The 22,536-nt window shown below is 39.5% G+C and overlaps 1 protein-coding gene across 1 annotated transcript in view; it reads left to right on the top strand.

The window, feature by feature from the left end:
• Positions 1 to 14,998: 14,998 nt before the first annotated feature.
• The window catches only part of CRB1 (crumbs cell polarity complex component 1), a 105,494-nt gene continuing 97,956 nt past the window's right edge, over positions 14,999 to 22,536 (top strand). The window contains exon 1 of the mRNA XM_065656066.1: positions 14,999 to 15,074. Within this exon, the coding sequence (XP_065512138.1) occupies positions 14,999 to 15,074 (76 nt within the window). The remainder of the gene's footprint in view (positions 15,075 to 22,536) is intronic.

A 22,536-nucleotide genomic window follows, 5' to 3' on the forward strand; every position in this document is an offset into this window, starting at 1 on the left:
CAGGGCCTGCGGGAGGAGCGGCGGCAACCACGGCGCGGCTGCGAGGGGGCGGCCACCCGTGTCCGTGACGGCGTTTGTGAGCGCCCGTGGCCGCCGCCGGAGTGCGGGGCGGCAGCGAGACCCGTCTGTTCGGTGCGCAGCCACGCGAAGCAGCTGCACGGCGACATTCGCTTGGAAACACTGCGTGAAGGCAAGGAGTGCTGGGCTTACAGCAGCCCAGGGACACCTAACGCAGAATTTCCAAGCTGCCAGTAGTTTTCCTCAGTAATGTTCTTTTGCATTTGTCTTTTGTTTGAGTATTTCGAAGGACTTCGCCTACGTACTCGTGAAATTTCCGCGCTCCCGGATGGCAAAACGGCAGCAGCCCCCCGGGAGCCGTGCGGCCGGTGAACGTCCGCTGGGGGGTGCAATTCGGCAGCAGATCAGCAGAAATTCACCCTCCTATCAATTGTATCTTTAGTTTTCCAAAGTTAACCTTGCTAGTGACGATGTGACACCGAACACGAGTTGTTTTCCTGGGAGTTTTAAAGAAATGTTAATGCAGGATTAAACTTTATTCCACGACGCGCGTTCTGTATTTATGAGTAGGATTTGTGAATTGATACTAGTTGTCACTTCGTGTAATAAACACTGCATGGCTTCCAGGTGCTGCATGTTTCAATAAAAATATTAAAAATTCTCAAAACGTTTGCTAGCTACTGGTTGTGGCTATACTGTTGGTACTCACGGCCTTCCTCTGCATTTTAAGTCTACCATTATTTAACTTCATTGTTTCTTGTAATAGTACATTAAAATAAAATGATATTTTAATATTCAATCATTTCAAATAATATTTTAAATAGTATTGACTCTAATTCAGTAATTACTTCAGAGGGTAATGATGGCATCAATAAGTAACAATAGAGCAATCAATCTTACTATGTTTTTCTTGCACTGAAAGCTTATCTTTGGGGCATCCACTCTTTTAGGATGTTTGTGCTTGGCCAGCTTTCATTTCTGTAGAACCATAATTAAACTGTACATAAACTATAAAAATAAGTTTATCTTTTTCTTTTGTATGGAAAAAGGGAGTTTTGAGAGCAACACACTGTAAGGTTTAAGCTGAGACTTACATTTCACTCTAATCTGAATAGCAAGTTCATAAAAATATCATTTAGTCAGGATACCTGGCTTCCTGGGTCTCACTGTTTCCACAGCAAGCATCTAGAGGTTGGAAGTGTAAAGCTACGTGCTTTATAAGTTTTAATGAGTGAAGTACATAAGGAAAATGCAACTGCGATGAGAACTATTTTGGCAGCAAGGGTAACCAAGGTAGGAAACCATTCTGAGGAAGAGACCTGAGACTTGCTTAGTTGTCACTGTACTGTACTGGGATTCAGGTGTTTTAGTTTGTAACTACTAGATTGCTATGGACCAGAATTTTCCTAACCTGTTCCCTGGCATGGAAAAAGTCATGCAGATATTCAACATAACTAATTTTTTTTTCTGAGGCTTTATATTTCTGCATATACTTGGGAGATGCTTCAGGTGCAGAAAGTTTAATTACTAGTAGAAGCCTTTTATTCTCATTTAAAAACAAACATGGTGCCTGTCCGTAGGTGTAAAATAAGTGAAGAAGTTTGGCCAAGCAAAAATATTCTGGGCATAATTACTTCCATCAGCGGAACTCAAAGATGGCATCCAGTCTCCTCACAAAGAAAGTAGAAATTGCGCCTCTGCATTACAGCATGGACTTTGGCCCAGTCGTAATTTTCTTCCCATTGCAGTTTAAGAAGTAAATTCAATGTCTTTGGCAGTGCCCTTCATTTCTTCTTCTTTCCTCTCTCTAGACAACTACCTGATTTTTTATTTTTTTGTTGCTGGCATTTGCTCTGTGTTGAGTACTATAGGGTTTCTTGGCAGTCTACAAAGCATCTACATCGGTCCTAATTGCTAAAGTCTACAAGTTCAGTAGGCATTTTGGCTTACAGCAAGCCTAAGTAACACCTTTTCTCTTTTGCTGTTTCATGTAACATGAAGCATTTAATTCAAAGAAAAATGATACCATGCTAAGTGACCCATTACCATGGCTGGCATTGCTACAATAATTATGCTCTGGAAACAAAATGTGCTTGAACTCTCAGGTCATTAGGGTTCTTTCAGCATTAATTCTTTTACAGTTAAAGTGGTACAGGCAAAATTTAACTTAATCCTTTTTGTTCCAATGCTTATTCATGCTAAATTTTTTTGACAGTTAATCGAATATCTGTCACAGACATTAAAAAGCTGACTTTTGTGTTAATTAGAGACAGCATTAATCAAAGAATAAGCAATTGCTCACCTATGTGAGACTGTACATAATTTGCAGATGCAGTTGTTTAGATTTGTTCAAGAAAATAGTATATTTATCAAATAAATATTCTTGAATTGTTGGAAATTGAGAAGCAGCTTTGTGCAAAAGTGTCTGATGTTGGAGGAAGCAGTTTCCTCTTGAAACACTTCTCCAGCTAAAAATCTTCACTTCTGAGATACAGTGAAACTAGAAATGACACATATTTGACTCAAATACAATTTAAACAATAAGCAGATAAGGAATCAACTCTGATGTTAAGCACTTAGCTGCCAACCAAACAGAAATAAAATTACATTAAAAAAGCATGCAAGTTTTAAGACCTGGCTGAGTCATTTCAGTTTATTCCCAGTATATTCTTTAACAGCTCTTCACTGTAAGTACCCAGTTACAAATCTAGTAGCATAAACATCCACATCTCCTGCTAAACAGCCACCTTCACTTTGGCCACAACATTGATCTAAGGTAAATGTCCGCTTCTCTAGGAATTTTAGAGCTAATTTTCCATGGGTTCACGGTGTTTGACACTGCTGAAACATGACCCACTCTGTCGTTCATCCTTTCTGTATCCCAGATGTGTCAGTGATGGGTGTGACCTAGGGAGGAACCCACAGAGCCCACACTTCCTCCAGTCTGAGATTTTTATGTATTTTAAAGCCAGTTACCACTTACACACAAATGTTTTAAATTAGGCTGTGAAGTGAAAGGGTTGTAAGATTGCCTAGAGACTCCAACAAGTTTTCTAGCCAACAGCGCTGAATAAAGTCCATTGCTGGAACCATTGCCAAGAAATTCTTTCAAATAGGCCATGAAAAGACCACCCCAGTCTCTCAAAGCAGGTCTCTCTGGGGCACTAATCAACTGGAGGCTCGTCGTACTGTTCGGGATTTTTGGCATGTGAATCCTGTTTATCGGGCTTCTTCTCTTGTCTCCTCTCTAAAGTGCAGCAAGTGAAATGTGTAGAGAAGGAGGTCAGATCCTTTCTTAGTGCAATAGCCTGCCTCACCGCATCGAGAAGCTTACCGCAGGGAAGGGCAGGCACTGTAGCCCTGCTTGGGCTTGTTTTCTTGAGTGTGCTGTAGGCGGGTATGGATTGAATAACAATGGTCTTGGCCGTTGCCATCCTTTTCCGGGGATTAATGCAGCGTGCAAGTTGCAGAAAGCTGTACAGCTACAGGCCCCACAAAGCAGATTTATTCCTGGAACATTGTTCCAGTGCAGCCCCGAGGTAAAATTAGCAGGGGCCAGGAATGAGACACTCGCTGCCGTCACAATAATACAGAAGTTTTGTTAGGTCTGTTGAGTCTGAACTCAGTGCTAGACTTGCTCTACAGGTAGATTCAGAGATGCATCGCGTTGCCTTTGCATTTTGAAAAATATACCAGCTGGAGAAGTCCTTGGGTAGAGAGAAATTGTCTGTGTGCATTCCTGCCAGTGCTTGTTGTGCCGTCATCCGTGCCTACTCCACCTGATCTGATAGTGCTTGGCAGCCCAGGAGAAGGAGGGAGAGTGAGAGAAAAGCTGAATGAAAGTAACAGTGGAGGAAATACCTGGTCTTCCCCTCTGCTGGTGTAAGTCTCAAGCAGCGTTACAAAAATCACTGTAAATTAAAACTGTACTCCCTGCCTGAAGCTGTGCAAAGACGACATTAGCATTTACATCAGTTTTCTGTTGGTTTGGACCATGCTGTCAACAAGAAAAAATTAAACATTTTGGAATAATACAGTACTAGTATCACAGAGGTATTTTCCTATAAGCAAGGCAAGAACTGGGGAGAAACGTAATCTCTATTATTAGTTCAGATGGTGTGTATGACCATCTGAACTAAAACTAGACCAGGTTTGGGCACATGAACTCAAGAAGGCTTCATGTGCCCCAAATCATCTTTATTTTTCCAGCCACATCAACTTTATTAATAAAAGGTATTGCCTCCCCCAATAAACCTTGCCTTGTTTACAGCCTTAGACCATCATGACTGCAACAATATTATCCAATTTGCAGTAAAACAAGCAAAACCAGACTTTCCTGTACAAAAATAATCTTGCATCTCGAAAGTCCTAGTGTTATGAAAATGCATGGGGTAAACAGCTTGAAAAGGTTTCTCTGTGTCTTAGATCGCTCTATTTCCATTGCACTGCATGACAAGAGCCCCGTAATTCTGCTGGAGAGCCCTGTGTGCTGGGGCTCTATTATAATGCAACAAGAATTTCCATAATGAAGGGTAGCAGAGAGCTGATGTCACTGTCACTTTTTTCAGTCAGCCAGAAACCAATTACCCCTGGCTGACAGTCCCAATTAAATCATTGGGTAGAGGGAAATGCCAGCTATTCTCCCCTAGAGTTAGGTGATTGGGGCTTTATTACGGTCAGGCCTGGTGCTGTTTGTTGGGCCACAGGACACAAGTAAGAAGCATTCTAGACTCTCTCCATCCTTTCCATAGTGTGTTCATAGTTTTTTTATTCCTAAGAAAAGTAGCTGCACTTTGCATAGAAGTGCTGATCTTTTAGTATATATTCTCTGCTGTAATAGGAACCTGAAGGTCATTCTAGCTCTTCGAGTTTGTAGAGCATATGGAGTTAAGAGTTCTTACACGAAAGGCTTCAGATGAAGGTTTTGTACTAGATTTATGCTTTAAATCCTAGTTCTTTTATCTGGTACTGCTGCAAGGATATAGCAAGTTTTCAGCTCAAATGACTCTGAAACTTGAGAGCATATTTGACATAGTATTGGACTGACGTACTGAGGAGTTGACTAGTTTACTATATGGATTCAGCAGAGCTGAAGCAATGTGTGTGCCAAGGTCCATTCTTGTTCAGGTCAGCACTAAGTCACGGTCCCCTGAGGTCTTAAGGAACCCATTGCTTGTGATGACACGAGGAGGTACTGTAGGTAGCTCATTTCAAATTATCAAGTTTAAAAGCTTCTTTAATATTGTAAACAGTCCAACTATGTTAACAGAAAGTTCCACATGAACAATTATAGATGCCCTGCACTTGTTATCCAGCCAGGCTTATTTAGGGGACGGCGCAATGCAACCAGATTGTTTATGCCTGGACATTAACACCTTGTTGAATTACATATGAAACAGAACTGTGTTGCTGGAGACAGTCATCTCCTGTGTCTTTCCACAGTGCAGCTCTGTCACACGCCTCTCCACCCCACTGACCCACAATTATTCCTTTGCCAAGTCAGAAAAGACCTTTGCTGTACGTACAGCACCTCTGTTCATGCTATCAAAGCCAGCTGCTTGAGCTGGATGTGGCAGACACTGTCACATTTGAGCCATAAAGCCACACACTTGCAGAACATTTACATTGCCCAGTAGAATTGGTGCATAGGCTAAGATACAGCTACACATGTATATAGAAACATTTGCGTACAATGTGCTCAATAATTTTTAAGAGAAAAAAAAATTTGCTGTTGAAGAGATTTTCAGAAATAAAGTATAATGCTTTGAAGTTTCTGAATGGGGTAAAAAATTGCAAGGCAAATTATTTTGTTGGAAGGTTAGTGCATGAAGCTGACAAATTACCAGCAGCTTTTAAACATTTGTGTCCTCGAATAATATCCACCCTGCAATTATAAGGACAGCTAGCAGCAGTCAGATCAGCCTACCAGCTTGGTATTTATCAAGGCTTTTCAGAGCTCTTCTCTTTCCCTTTGTGATGAACCTTCGCATGGTTACAGTTGTCAGGCGATCAAAATCGATGTCTCTGCTGGAGAGGCAAGGTGCTTCAAGGTGTAGGAGGAGATTAAAATGCTATTCTGTACTCTCCTTAACCACTATCCGTGTAATTAGTAGATGCTATTTGTTTTGAATTATGAAGTTAAGGATGTGTATAATCTATAACACATTTTCCCCCAAAGACACCAGATTGTAAAAACTGAAGGATGTTTTAGGGTTACATGAACATTTTTACTGTCGTTGTTCGTTTGTCCGAGCCCAATTTACATATTCTATGATGCATTGCCAGTTTACTTACAGTCAGAATGAAAAGCTGCAGTTACAAACTTATGTTGTATATTACTCTTCTCACTATAAGGAAAAAAAAAATACATAATGAAAGAATTGCATCTGTTTCTGAAGCATCACTATAGTGTGAGAATTTCAGGACCCTCTTATTTTAGGTGACATTCATTATCTGATTTCTTAATTATATTTGAATAGTAATTACAACATTTTCCCAAGAAAATACAATTAGATTCTGATACCAAGAGGCAGATTACAAGTAAATTTATTATGTTTTGAGGCCACTTCTAAAAACCTGGAGCAAGACAAACTTGCTTCCAGTCAAAAAAGCAATAGTTAGAATATGAACTGTGCAAGCACGCAGCACAGAAGAAAAATGGTTATCTAAAAATAGCCAGAAAAACATAATTAATTCTGCTTTTTTAGTGATGCAATATGCATAAACAGCTAACAAAGGAGCTTGTACGAGACATCTCTAAGGGAAAGTTATTTACAAAAACACACTAGCCAAAATAAAAAAAACCCCAAACATTGCAATTAAATAACAACTGAGAAAAATGGCTGCATAAATGCAACAGCAGGATAAGGTCTTCTTGTAGTCATTCCAGAGTAAGCGTAATGCTATGAAATGATCTTGTAAGAATCACCTTGTAACAATTACCTTCCCAAAAGAACAAAACCAACTTGCTGGTGGAGTGTCACTGGAGCTAAACCCATTTCAATATATTTCAGCCTAACATTGTGATCAGTTGTACATGTTCTTTCGGTGTGGTTAGTTGTTATCCCAAGATTAACGTTATTTCATTTTAGAAGGAAGCTGAAGGGGAGAACCAGTTCTTCAATTTCTTTTACTAGGCAAAATTGATGGAGCACTGTAACACTTCTAGTTTGCCTCTGTGAACATACTTATTCCTGTAGGTGCTTCTGTATGGGACGAAACAACTTGCTTATACTCAAGGTATTGAAGATGCAGTTTCTGATAGCAAAATAGTATTTCTCTGAAAATGGTAACTACCTTAGAAGTGCTGGCTTAGAAATTCTCGTGTCCCAATAACTCAGGGGCTTAGATTGGAGTCTTGAGTCCCACAAAACACTGTTTGGTGAATGCGGGTGCCAAATTCCAAACCTGGGTGCCAAGAAAAGACCTCCCAGCAGCTGCCTATGCACAACAAACCTATTCACCCACGCTTTCACTGTATTGGAAGTTACTATAAAAATGCCATATTTTACTTGAAAAAAAAGTTGAAAAGTCTTGATAGTCAGAAAAATAGAAAGCACTGTGTGAAATTCAGCCTCTGCAAAGATCTCAGCATGCCCATACACAAAATTTAAGATGCAGTTCAGCAACTGATTTCAGCAACAAACCACCTGGCGATTCAAGGGGCCCTCTGGACGCTACCAGAATATAAATCAATTACAGCAGTAACGTCCAGTCTTTCCACCTCTCACATCCAACATGATGCTTAGAGATCAAGCTGTGCCATCTCCATTCAGGGGACATTTTCCTTTTACTGGCACGGGAACATGGTGACATCATGTATGTCAGTCATCTTCACTGAGGTCAGTATCACTGCCAGTGAGTAAAATAGGTGTGAAATATTCAGAATCAACACAAGTTTGGAAGCCAGAATATTTCATTTTACCTCATAAACAGTATAATGCAAACTGACAGTCTTTCCGGATTTAGTTTGGTACAAAACTGTGGCCTTTGAGAAATGCATTGGCATTAAGATGAATGCTGTCTTAACCAATACCTAGCAGGGACTTGATATTCCTTTGGGGCACTTACTGTTACCTATTGTTCCCATAATATTATCTAATACTTTAGCACAGAGGCCAAGATTTCCAAGAGGAATTTAGTACTTGCCAGGACTCACACTGAGACACTTCAGAGATGCCCGCAGGGAATTTTTGCTTTGGACTTTCTGAAAGTCACATCCTTCAACTGGAAACCTGCAAATCAAAGAGCTCCAAATAGTCAGATGCTTTTCTAAACGTTGTCACAAACAGTCAATACAATGACTGAATAAAGGAAAAAGATAATAAGGGATATTAGAGCTCAGGAAAAATTAATAAACTTCTCTGTTTGCCTGTTAACACATACTATTTTTTGATGATTACTGTGTTTTTCATTTCCATTGCAAATTGTATTACCTCAAATAATTATCACTGAAAACAAATATCTCTCGCCTCACCTGTGAGCACAGTGAGGGAAAACTGGGCAAAGAATTGTTTTCCTGGCCCTCAGCCCAGTGCTCAGCTTGTGAAACCAAGTGGGTTTTCAGCTTTCTCGCTGTGAAGACCAAAATTTGAACAACAGTTCCAGAACCATCTCCTCCTTCCTAGCCTCTCCTTATGACTGTAATTATGATCCTGCCCTGTGCCTAAGACAATCACAGGATTTACTGAAAGCATAGCATTTACATATATAGTGTGTGTTAAAATCAAGCAACCTTGGTTACTAATCCTGCCCTCCTGATTCTTGCTCCTCTTTCTCCTTCACACTGTTGCCTGCTGGAGTTGTTGGGTCTGAATTCCTTCTGAAACCACTTAGTATTGATCAGGTGAAATGATGCTACATACTAATTTAAATCTTGTCCAAATACCTTTGAAACTGTTCCTTGCCTATACAACTACTTCCTCTGAAACAGATGGGTTTTCCAGTTTAATTCCAGTAGTTACAGTTTTAGGACTTTCTGGTTTGTTCTATGAGTTGTCTCACTCATAAAGGAAGAAAGAATGGAAGAATGGAAGAAAGGAAGGAAGGAAGGAAGAAAGGAAGAAAGAAAGGAAGAAAGGAAGAAAGGAAGAAAGAGAAAATATAATTAGAGGAGGATCTGCCAGTCTATTAACTTGCCTACTCTGCTGAAGTGAAAAGCATAGAGGTAAAATAAATTTACAACCCATTTAGCATCTAATACATCAGTGCTTCTGTAAAAACACTATTTGCCTCATTTTGTCAAGCACTCCCATAACCTTCACACTCACAGGGTGATTACTAGTACAGACAGAAACTTCCTGATTAGATGGTTCATTAGCAGCAAGGTACAGAATACTAATTGCAAATTTTCATCTGCATTGACAAGGCTCGACCTAGCATTCATCTGACAGTGGAATTGCTTCCCTGGTGATATCAACTACACACAATACGGTAGAAACATGTTATTTCACAAAAATTCATCAAAGATGAGGATAAGTGAATCACACGCTATTAAGCACTGCAGGTCCCAGGGGAATCCGTTTGTACCTTACAGTCACTTTGTTTTGCCTACCTAAGTGTAAAATACTCAAGAGAGACTTCATATGAAAAAACAAACAGCTTAAACTCCTTGACAGAAATGCAATAATTTGAACAGCATGCACCTTAACTGGTACCTGATCATGAGCAAGCACAAGGTGCTACCAAACACTGCTTGAAATTCATGTAGTTGAAAATAAAGTTGGAAGAAGAGGCTAGGTTCTCTCTCCCACCATTTCTATCACGTCCATAATTAGATATAACTGAGTGAATCAACTTGATACTTCTGTAATCTTTGGTTAAAATTTTATTTTAGCTTAGCAGGTAGAAATCCCTCATTACTTAGTAGAAAAATGGCTACATGAAGAAGCAAAAAAGTAGTCATAGTTCCAAAAAATGTGTAACATTTAAGGAAGCAGTAGCCTCGGCAGATCTTGAAAAAAAAGTTTACATTTTCAGATAAAGCCCTTCAGTTCCATAAAGACATTTATAACCTGCGAATTGGCAGAACTGGAAGCTCATCCTCTGCTGGGTCTCCTGGAAGAAAATGTTCTGCTTTGAGGTACTACTCAAGCTGAGGACGGAATAAAAAGAGCAAAGCAAGTGTTCAAGGTGTGTGTGGGAGATATTTGTACACCCTAATAACACTGGAAAAGAAGCTCAAAAGAAGTAGTATTTGCAGACTAACATAAGAAGTTATATATAATAATAAAATATTTATCTGTGGAAAAGCGTGGGCCAAGGGAGTTTCCAGTTGTCTCTCGTAGGCAGCTAATTTATAACTGGTGGGGGAAATCAATGCATATAGTTGTTCTTGTTGCAAGGTGCCTAATTAAAATGCAAATAGATCTATAGCAATTTCATTAATGAGGTAAACAACTTCCTATTACTATACAACTTCTCTACCCACAAGACTCTTTAGGCAGCCCTTCCTCACATTGGTTTGTCTGTTGGTTTGTCCATTGAAAATTACGTGAGGAACTACAAGCTAAAAATATATGCTAGCTATGAACTGTTTTGTAAAGAGGGTACAAGTACCATAAACAGGAATATGATCTGATCAGGTCCATCATTCTAGCTAACTCTGTTGTTCTGAGTTTTCAATAAACACTTCAGAATGTATTTTAATGCCCAAACCATGATGTCAGATCAGAGTGACTTCATGCTTTTGTGCTACTTAATTTTTTATAAAATGAAATTCTCCCAATGGTGAGTAGTGGCACGTATCTGTGATGAAATTCGGCAAGAACTTAACAGAAGGTATAAACAAGGAGCACTGTGGAATGCTAGCAAGAAAAACCAAAGAACCTAGGGAAAAACAAGCACCGTTTTATAAAGCAGAGGCTTTCTGCACTAGGCAAATAAAACTGGGTACTGAGCTAATATAGGCTGGGGCTTTTGCAGAAAATTTAATTCTATACTGAGAGAATCACAGGATCACATGAATGTGATGAGACCTCCAGAGGTCTCTAGGTCCAACCACCTGCTGAAAGTGGGTCCAGTTTGAGCAAGTTGTCCAGCTGAGTTTTGCACATCCAAAACCTCTCTAGGCAATATTATATTTAGCTCAGTCACTCTTCCACTCTTCCATAAAATCACCCAGCTGCTCCTGACTAATTACCAGTGTTTTAATTGCCAGTGAACAAAAAGGATTTAATAAAAGCTTCAGGTTAGTCAGCAACAAGGATTTTGTAAGTTCACATCTTCCACTTGCAAGGGAATTTTACGGTTTATATTAATGATTTAACTGTTGTAATTTCTGTTCGTTTTCCAGTTTATGTTTAAACTACTGTAACATTTTACAGACTGCAAAAGAAGTACCAATTACTTAATAAAAGTCACCTATAAATGTATTTGACCTAGAAGGCTCAGGATGGCATGAATAAAAATTGCACTTTAAATTGGAGCAACATCCAGCAATCAGAAAACAATATGCCTAGCAATAAGAGGCAGAAGGTAGACAATTAATTAGTACTGCTATAATCTGAATGTTGAAAACTTATACCAGGCAACAAAAGATGTTAGGTAATGAAGTTTGTTGGCCAGAGTTACAGTATTTTAGAAGACATGACACTGACTAGTATTGTCTAATACCACACCACACCATAATTATTGCGAAGAACCAATCAAAATGGAAAAGGTCAGTGAAAGAAAATGGCAATGCGAACCCTTTTTTCCCTGAGAAAATGGCATCGCCTCTGACTTACATGACTGAAGAATTGCAAAGCTAAGCTCTACTGAGGAAGTATGGAAATTGCATTTAGATGGTCTGCTTCACTGTGTACAAATGATGTTCATGAAGTACCAGCGCTGCAGAACCCAGTGCTGTAGACAACTTCAAGGAACTGGGGCAGCGATAAATTAGTTTGCTCCCCATTAAATTCTGCGACATGAATAGCTCATGAAGAAGAAGAAACATTTGGAATAGGTATTGAGAAATGCAGAGCTAAGTTTCAAACGGTAAAAAAAAACCCAGCTCTTTTGGCTATCCTGAAAGCAATTACATTTTAATAACTTTGAAAAGACCTAGGATTTGTTCATGTACTTGCTATACGGCTTGTAATAACCACAGAGTTCCTTGGCAGATTAATTCAAATGTCAACACAGGCATTCACACACTATGGGTACGTTCTCCAATTGGTGGCATTTCTTCATGTCCAAGGACTGATAAGTTCACCTAGAGCACAGATTTTACATATACTTGTGTAAATTTCAGAAGAACATGCATATTTAATAGATGTGACTCCTTCCTTGCAGTACTTAACATATATTCCTCAGAACTGAATACTTAATATTTACTTACTAAGAATCTTGGCTCTTTTTAAATATTTCAAGTTTGGTGGGGTTTTTTGTTTGTTTGTGGGGTTTTGTTTGTGTGTTGGGGTTCTTTTGTTTTGCTTTGTTTGTTTTGATTGACTGGTATATTGGATCTGTAAATCTTCAGACCAAGTATATTCTAAAAATTGATTGAAGTGTGCCTTCTTCCTTAGTTTTAAATTTATAGATTGCTACACAGTGTTTCCCTAGAAAAGGTGAAATTAATTTTATCTGCAGTTATAACCACCGTAAGAAGACATATTAAGTTCCTGTTACTCGAGACAAATTCCATAAAAACAATTTTAAAATTGTTCAAAATTGTAAATGAAAATGATGTTTTCCAAGTAACTTATATAGTAACAAACTTAAATAATAATGCACTTAACGCAGGCAATCAGTACTGAGCTCAACTGCATAATTTAGCCCAACAGAAGAATTCCCAGACGGCAGAATAGTATTTTCATGTTCATGTTGTAATGCTTACATATTTTACTGGAGAATTTCAAACAGAAACTAAATAGACAGATGGCAAGGAGACGAAAACATCCAAACAACTATAAATGTGCATATGAAACAAAAGGGATGACTAAAAGAGGAAGAGACGAAAAATACAATCAGCCATGTAATGATATTTAACTTTATAGCTAAGTACTTTCCAGTAGGAACCCAGTTCATCATAACGTTCATAACTCACGGCACTTGGCCAGGAATTCCAGCCTGGGCTGCCATTGGGGACAACAGGGCTCTCTGAGGCCCCTTCAAGAGCGGCAGGTAGAGCGGGGGGGTCAGGGGAGCCGGAGGCTCCTGGGTTGGGGCTCAGCCTGTGGGGGGGTGGAAGGTGGTGAGAAACAGAGGCAACAGAGATGCTGGCGCCAGGAAGAGCATCTGAAAAGATGTGCCACAAAGTTGTCAGTGGATGAGCGCAGTTGCACGTGAACGAGGTCAGAAAGAAGGAAGAGCCTTGCAGCTGGGGAAATTTTTAAATTATTCCATTCACTGAGATGAAAGAGTGGATGTGAAAGCACTGACTCATTATACACAACTTTCTTAAAGTCATGGTGACATCAAAAGCCTGCTCCCGACTCACCTGAGGCCTCAGGCATATGCTTGTCTTTAAGTCCGTGCTTAGTTAAGTGTGCATGTAAAGTTAAATGCACTATCAAAGGCTTCCTAAACTGGGGACTAAGATTGTACTGAGCTGGGGAGGACAAAAGACAATACCAACTTTATTGAATGTTTTCTGTTTTAGAGCAGTATAGCATAGCAATAGCCAAGCAGATTTTTCAGGGTTGTTCCTGGGCTTGGGAATGCCTGGTCTCTGCACTGTGGCAAGGAGAGCGAGCGGGAAGCACTGAGGGCCAAGGGCCAGAAAGGCCGGTAGACGTGAAGACGGGGGATGGAGGAGATTCACTGCCAAACAGGCAGCTCATCTCTTTCTTGGTCTCAGAGCCTGAAGATGCTATGGCAATCATTGTTATGGTATAGCTTACCCATAGTAAGCATACATAATTAACAGCGGCTGTGTTTGTAAGGTGCTAGAAGGCCAAAGTTTGTACTGGGATGGTGGTATCTGAACATGGCTGCTGAGGCTGTTGCTGTCTTCCTTCCCTTTCCCTTCTGCCAGCTCAGGCCAAGGCTTTAACATCTGTGAACAGAGTTGTAACCAATGGATGAGGCATTAGACACTGAGACAACTTTGGGCAGAAACAGGGCATTGCCTGTGCGGTGCAGCAGCCAGGGTGCTGCCCTGCCGTGGCACTGGGGAAGGCTCCGCCGAGCGCGGGTGGGCTCACTGCACTTGCACCAGCCACAGCTGTCTAAGGCCAGCTCTGGGTAGAAAGAAACGGAGTCCATGCCCTGCCCCATCCCCTTCTCTTATCAATCTCCCGAATCTGTAAGTGACCGGTTCGTCTATGAGTAGTTCAAAATTACGACACAGCCTGATGAAGCTCAGAGGACCTCTGCCAGCTGCCAATTATGATGCTTTTGAGTGATGGCAAAAGCATTTAAAGCCAGTATAAACAATAGCAACAAAAGCAAAACAAAAAGAGATTGTGGACGAGAACAGGCTAATATCTATCTACAAAAAAGATTGAGAATGAGGATGTTTCATCTTTTTACTTCATGTGCTAATGAGGTAAGATACAGAAAAAAAATGCAGTAAGCACAAAGTGCTCGTTAGCTGACTTCATGCAAGAAAGCATAAAGTGTTTATACTATGAATCAGGAGGAGTGTGATGTAATGGAGCTTTAGTAGAAGATAACGTGTGATATATTTTGAGAGCTTAGCAGAGCGCTGTGCCCTGCCCGTGCGTGGTGTCAGCCAGGCAGAGAGCACCACTCAGACACAGTTCTGCAGCAGAAAGCAGAGGCAAGACTCCAGTCCAGCTCACAGACAAATCTGCACCAGGTTTGAAAAATCACCCGGACCTGCCAAAGTAAAACCTTAACAAGCACAACTGCCTTTTGAATCAAAGTCTGTTGGTTTGCAGTAAACAGGCTGGTGAGGGGCAGAGGCAAAGATGGCTTGTAGGGAACTGGATGCCTTGGGTGTTAGCTCAGTTTCCGAGATGAGGAGAAAGCTGTGAGGATCAGCACCAGCCCTTTGGAGAAGAGACAACTCAACAGAGGATGTCCTATCAAGATGAATATGGCTCATTCAAGAATTAACTCTCTACTCATCTTCTACCTCAGTTTTTTGCTGCTCATCCATTTAAGAAGTAAGATTTGCACTTTTTCTTATTGTTCTGACATGTCCTCTGGGTAGATGGCTAGATGTGCACTACTAGCAGGAAGCTTGTGTTGTCAGAAGGCTTTAAAAATTTGATGGAGATGTCAAAAAGATTTGGTCCACGAAACTAAGTTGTATGAACTCGTTGCATGATAGCTTTCCTGATCTTCATGCTTAAACTTTTTTTTTAATGAAGAATGAATTCATGTTTAATATTTTGCTTCCTGTACTGAAAGTACAGCAATAAAGTGTTCTGTTAAAACTATACCTATACTTTAAAGTCTGCATTTTGACACTATTCATTCAGTAAATTTAAACCTATCTGATTAAAATCTAGACTAACTTATCCTTTGCTAATGTTGCTTATGTTATGTATTTTAGTAGCACCCATTGCTTTATTATATAGGCATTTTTAATTACAACCTCTAGACAAATCAGTTATGAAGCAACTGTGATATATTAGGTGTTCTAAATATCTCCATTATGAGAGAGTATGAAAGTCCAACTATTTTTACAGAGAAATATTCTCAGCAAACTTCCACATAAACATAAGTATGCAACATATTCAAGTCACAATGGGTTTCCTTGGTAATTTTGTCAGATGGCTCAGAGTAAATACAAGCCAAGGAGACTAAATGGCCTCAGCTGGTGAGGCTGATATATGTTTATGAAAAGCAGTAGCTCTTGAACATGTTTAAAATAAAGACAGGCAGGATGTGTCTGTCTGAGGAGCCTGTTTGATTTGTGTCTGTTGAATGTGAATCACAATAAGACAAAGCTTTGAGCAGCTGCCATTAAACAAGAAGACTTGGCATTAGCGTACAGTGTTGTGTAATCTGGGTCACCTTCTGTTGCTGCATCACTCAAATTGTTACTTGGACAGTTTACAGCCCAACATAAATTACAGACTGAAAAGCAAACAGATGCAGTTGGATCAACGAGCACTGAAGAGAAAACAAAACAAAACACACCAAAACAACAAACCCACAACAAAAACACCAAAACAAAAAAACACCCAGTAAGATACAGGAAAAAATACAGAATGTCATAGAAGCATAGTTTTATCCTAGTAGTTTTCTTCCTTGGGGATGTACTGATGTGAATTAGGGAAGCCAAAATGTTCTTTCTAAATTAACTCATAACAGGACGTATCCTGAAAAGATAATAGATTTTCCACTTTCAAAAAGTAATTTTTTAAGTCTGTATGTTGTAGGATGAATAATCAGAAAGTCTTGGAGACAGAGTCTGTTGTCTGATTACAAGAAAGTCACAGGAATGGTGTTATTTGAGAAAATGTCATTTATACATGAGGCAGACAAATTAGAAAAAATATAAAAGCTTTGGGAAAGGGAGTTAAAAGTTAAGTGCTTATAAAATTAAACAGGTCACATTAAAAACATCATACACAAAGCATTGCTAGAATGTAAACAAGAAAAAAAGGCCCCGAAGAATCAGTTAAAAAAAAAAAAAAGATAAACACAAGTTTCGGCTTTGACCTTGAGTGAGCTCTGCTCAATGCAGGATGCCAAAGGAGGGAAAAGTAGCTGGGTGTCATTTTGTGCCTTTTCCTTAGCACAGTTGGCTGGGATGACATTTCAGATGTGGCAAGAGTTTTCTCTGGGTAATGGCCATATGGCCAGTATCAGGCAAGAGGCTGTTCAGTCCAGGAAAACGCTCCTCAAGTGGATTTGTAGCTGTTGCACACTGATGTGATGCAAATTGATATACAAGGATGGAGCAGCTACAGTGGGAGCCAGAATCAGGCTCAGGACATACCTGTATCTATCAATGCAGTGTGTGTAATGATCTTGGTTAGTATTTTGTGTCAAGAAAGTTTGTACACCATTTGAAACTGTTAACAGTTTCTGTTAATAACAACATCGATATGAACAGATGAAACAGAAGTAGAGCAGAAGAATTGACTGCAATTACTTCCTTAAAAATTAAAGCTGAAAAAGATCAATCAGAACAAAGGCGATTGCTCACATTTATAAAGGTTATATGAGCCATTATATTTTTAAAATCAATTTACTGGACTTCTCCCAAAGAATCTTAATTAAAGGATTCTAATCTCAGGTCCTGCTTAAAGTCTTCCTTATAATTATTTATCCTAAACAACTTCAGAAATGAATAGTATTTATAATAGAAGCCAAGGCTTCCTAAAAACATACATGCATATTACTTTTTTTTCAGCTCACCCATTTTCTTAAGGGGAATAGAGGTATGCATACATTGTGAAGTGTCCCATACAGACAGCAGGTCTTTCAGTAAGTTGCGATGAAATCAAAGCATAAGTTGCAATGAAATTAAAGGATTTTTCAGGAATGTTGCTACCTGAAACCAAAATATTATAATATAGCATAAAATAAATATGTTGAACTAAAAAACAAGACAAAGTTGTTCAATATTATTAAAAGAATTATGTGCCCTCTTATTTGTAAAGTAGCTCATGTGTACTTTGGAATATATTATGAGGTACACTAATTCCTGTACAGCACTAAGATAATAGATGGTAAACTTTAATAAAAGTCTTCTGGCTGCACTTAAGTCCCTAAAGCTGAAGACTAAGGTATTAAAGAAAGTAGTCCTGTCACTTGTGGTTCCTTTTGAATCCCCAGGATAAGTAAAAATGATATTTTACACATATTATCACCAGTAACAACTCTTAAGATCAAACTGTACAGCAACAGAGACTTCAACCTGTAAATCACAGCCTTCCTACAAACAATACCTATTTTAAAAAATCATTTAAATTGTGTAAAATGCTTTTGGAAAGACTATTTATAATTCATTTAATCTGCTACAGCCCCAACTGATAAGTGATGCTGTCAGGTGCAACACCTGTACAAATGAGATTATGGGTGCTCAGAAATACATGTACTAGATTAAAAAAAGAATACGTGTAATTTAATCCTGCAAAGTTACATTTCCAAAAAGATTGTGGACTTAGTGTTCTTGGCACAAAAAAATAAAGACCCTGTTGGAGAGCCCTTGATGCCTCCTTGTTTGTCCACTGGCCTGCCTTGGGGCAAAAGCATCCATTAGGTTGCTCTGCTGTTTGCTGCTGTCACATCCCTGAGGTGGAGGGATGGAGACTGTGCACCCACCAAGGGGCAGGATTGTTTTGCTGGCAGGTGATGTTTATCTCATCCACATTCTGTCTTCTTGACATCGCCACAGGGATCATCACCACAGCTGTGCTGCAACACAGCAAGCCTATGGAAAGGTTGGGGCAAATTCACGTGTTGTGTGTCTCTTGGGGCTCCACAAACACATATTCCACAGGCTGTTTCCTTCTCACACTGGCTTACTGGTTAAAAAGAAAACTGTACCTTCTTTTCTTAATTATCCTGTGCCTCTTTCTGCATTGGAAATTGCTGGGGTTTTTTGACACTGGCAAATTTTATTTGGGCAAAATTAAATCGCATAAAATGTACTATTTATGTTTAGGATGCCAGTCATTACTTTACATACCAAAGAGTTTCTCCAACCCATAAGTGCTGAAGTCTTATATATAGGTCAGTGTATATATATATATATATGGTAGTATATATATATATATGGTAGTATATCTATTTTTAACAATTCCCTACGTGTTTTGTTTTGTTTTTTACAACCTCCAAAACACGAAGGTGTCAGACTACACAGAACCAATTATTTTTGCCTGGGAATTCTCTACAAACAGAGGGAAATGGAGGCTTTGTCTAAAATTGCAATCATATGTGTTTGTGAAGCAGTCTTCCCCATTCCATTTATGTGAAGACAGTGGTACAGTTCTGCAATTCCTTTATGCCTTGTGCCCGTGGTTATGAGTGTTGTATGCAAGCCCTCAATACAAGTTGTTTTTTTATTATGTTTTGTGAACATCATTTGTTTCTACAAATATACACCAAATAAACCACTTATAGCAAATTAATCTGGTGGGCATCCAGAGATGGTCAGCTCTGTATGAGGAGGGACCATGAATCTTTATGTACAGTAGCGGACAGGAAGCATGTCCTGAATCCAGAGCAACATTGATAACTAAGTGCTGCCATATTATTGTCGTCTAACAGAAATTGCCAGCATATAACTCTGGGCAGAGAGTTGCTTAAGAAACAGAGGAACAATAATTCATCTTTTTTTTTTTTTTTTCCTTTTAAAAAAGCAAGATTTATAATGGTTTATTTATCACTAATGCAGAATTATTTTCTTTTCCTTTTGGCAAAAATTCCATAAAAAAAACATTCGAAACTATTTTTCTCCATTTTAATGACTTAATGACCTTTCAGAAGAGCGGAAAAAATGTAGTATTTACTTCATAATAGTTTCTGCAAATGTTCACAAATTAAGGATGGAATTTAATTTGGGATTGCTCTTAACGTAAGCAAAATATCTGAGCTTCACTTGCACCCCTTTTCCACCTCTCTGACACGTTGGGACTATTCAACTTTTCCCCATGGACAAGACCTTTTAATTTCTTGCAACTATTCCCATTACTCACACAACTTCTAATTACTGCTTAATTATTGCCTTAGGAATAAAGCTCTGCTTATAATGGGATTTGTGGTTTTGCTCATGCTGCTCGTCCCTCATGCATACTCAGATGATGGAAGTAGCTTTCCAAAGTGTCGTTTGGATGCACATGTGATGAGTTCATAGCAGATTTGGCACTTCAGCAGATCCTCATTAGCCCATTGCAGAGCACAGGGCCTGTCAAAGCTGCAATCAGCAGCGTCTAAGCACAAGCATCACAGAATCACAGAATGTTAGGGATTGGAAGGGACCTCAAAAGATCATCCAGTCCAATCCCCCTGCCAGAGCAGGAACACCCAGATGAGGTTACACAGGAAGGCGTCCAGGCGGGTTTTGAATGTCTCCAGAGAAGGAGACTCCACAACCTCCCTGGGCAGCCTGTTCCAGTGTTCTGTCACCCTCACTGAGAAGAAGTTTCTTCTCAAATTTAAGTGGAACCTCTTGTGTTCCAGCTTGAACCCATTACCCCTTGTCTTACTGTTGGTTGTCACCGAGAAGAGCCTGGCTCCATCCTCATGACACCCACCCTTTATATATTTTATATATATTATAAACATTAATGAGGAGCCTGCAGCTTTCCCTCTGTTTTACTTGTCATACCTTGTACCTGCATCATATCAAAAATGAAATCTCTTTCAGACGTTTGCTGTCATCTTAAGTGAGTTTAAAGCAACAGCTTCTTGACTCAGTTGTAAGGGTGTTGTGGTGTTTGGGTGTGGTGGTTTGGGGTTTTTTTGTTTGTTTGTTCTTTTCATTTATATATCTTATTATGGATAACATCTCCATCTCTGGAATAAATAAAATCCCAAGAATGTAAAGTAATAACCTTCTAATTCTTAAACAAGGAAGTACCTTCTGCAAGATGGATCCATTTGCATAAAAGTGACATTAAAAACACCCCAACCACACCTGTATTTGAGGCTTTCAATGCAAATTCTTGCAAGGCATCCTTAAGGTGCTACACCTACCATTCCAATGGCAGAGCAAGACTACCAGGTTACAGACAACCTCTTTGCTGTGTGCTTTGTAAAATGGGAACTGTCAACACTGAGAACCCCTGGAGGTTTAACATTTCCTTACGTCCTGTATTCATCAGCTGGAAATTACAATGCAAGACACCAGCATCTTTGAAACTTTACCCCTCAAATGACATTAATTTTGGCAATGCAGTATAAAACACTGAATGATGTGTTCACAGTCAAGAAGTACTTGGAATACAAGGACACCGATCAATGTTTATAAGTGGGTGTGGTTTGTGACTAATAACCTATTAGGAAAGAGTCTGATGGGAAAAAAAGGAGATTGGACAAAAGGGTGGTTATCACTCATTCTCAACTCACTGCACAGACCTCGTGTGGACTTGAAATCATATGTTGTGCAGTGTCAGTGATAACGGATTAGAGAAACTGAGGCTGGAATGTTGTAGCACGCCACACAAGTAGAGGTCATAAACCTGATGTTTTTACATATATAACCCTTTCAAAAGTGCCTCCAGTTTACAACTGTATCTACTTATCCACAGGGTTTTTTTTCCCCCGTGTTACTTTTGATGAACCTAGGACATCTAGGGAGCCCTGTCCTAGTGCAACTTTCTGCACCTTTTCCTCTCTGCAGGAGGAAATTCAGGAAAAAAGTAGCACTGTTTACAGAATGGTCAAATCTTGATGGCAAATTAAGTATGTTCCTACTGAAAAGCTATATGAAGAGGCAAATATTTTGCTGTTATGTGTTGACAGGAATATGACATGCAAGGCACAGCAGAGTAATCAATCCACTATTCAGTACTGGCTATATCCACTTTGCTGCTGTGAGAGAGGGAAGCAATTAGAAAAATGCTGAAAATAGGAAGACATTTAGAAAGATGTGCCCTGTGAGAAAGGGTCAGGGAAGAGAAGCCTGAGGGAAGACATGATTACAGCCTTACATACACTAAAGAGAACAGCAATCAAGGAAGATGATGAGATCAGTTGCTCCTCACAACCTTCGAAACGGCAGGCTCTGCAAAGTAATAGATTCCCCATGCAGCAGGGAAGATTTAAGTGAACTTTCCCCGTTGAAGGATAATTAAATCTCTATATCAGAACTCTTTAATAAACAGGTTAGATAAATGTCTGCCAGAGGCTGTCTAGACTGCTGTTTCACAGTTGGCGCTACACAGACGAAGAGCCATCAGCACCACCTTGGGGGTGATCTGGGAAGATCTCAGGTGACAGAGCCCCAGAGATGCACAGGTCCCTCCGGCCCTGAGGCTTGTGGTTGTGCTGAGGCTCCTGGGCTGGGTGAGCGGGTGGCTCCCTTCCCTCCTGCGCCACAGCCAGGGATTATCTGCTGTTCAAAACAAACACAGCCCTGAACCCAGACCTCTTTGTTGCGTTAACCACAAAATCCTTCACTAAATTTCAGTTAGAAAACAGTTTACTCTCATTCTTTAAGGCATCAAGCACCTACTCTTAATTTCTTGGTACCATAGGTTTTAAATAAGCATTTTGGTTGTTGAAGGCACTCATTACAATGAGGACAGATAGTCCCTCATGTAGTTTGATTTTCAGATTTTGGAGTCAAATCACTTCTATTTTTTTACTTCCAATTTGAGTATACTTGATAAATGGGTAGTACAATGCCAGAAAATATAATTAATAAATGGATTATTAGTAGTATAATTACCATGGTCAAAAAACCTGAAAGGAATTAAAAATATGGATTGCCTGCTGAACATAAATTTTAAAGCCGGCTTCTCACTCCATATAAAAAGGCAATGGAAGACTGGAACCTACTGCACCAAAACGAATATCAGGAAAATCCTAGGGAACTCTTTTAAGTGGCCTTTCTGGACATGTCACAACAACTAGTGATTAAGAGTGTTCTAGGATACTTCATCTAAGGGAAGTTTAGCATTTTATTTTTAAAACAATAAAAATAACTTATTTATAAAACAC

Source organism: Caloenas nicobarica, chromosome Z (genome assembly GCF_036013445.1).
Source record: "Caloenas nicobarica isolate bCalNic1 chromosome Z, bCalNic1.hap1, whole genome shotgun sequence".
Classification (NCBI taxonomy): Eukaryota; Metazoa; Chordata; class Aves; order Columbiformes; family Columbidae; genus Caloenas; species Caloenas nicobarica.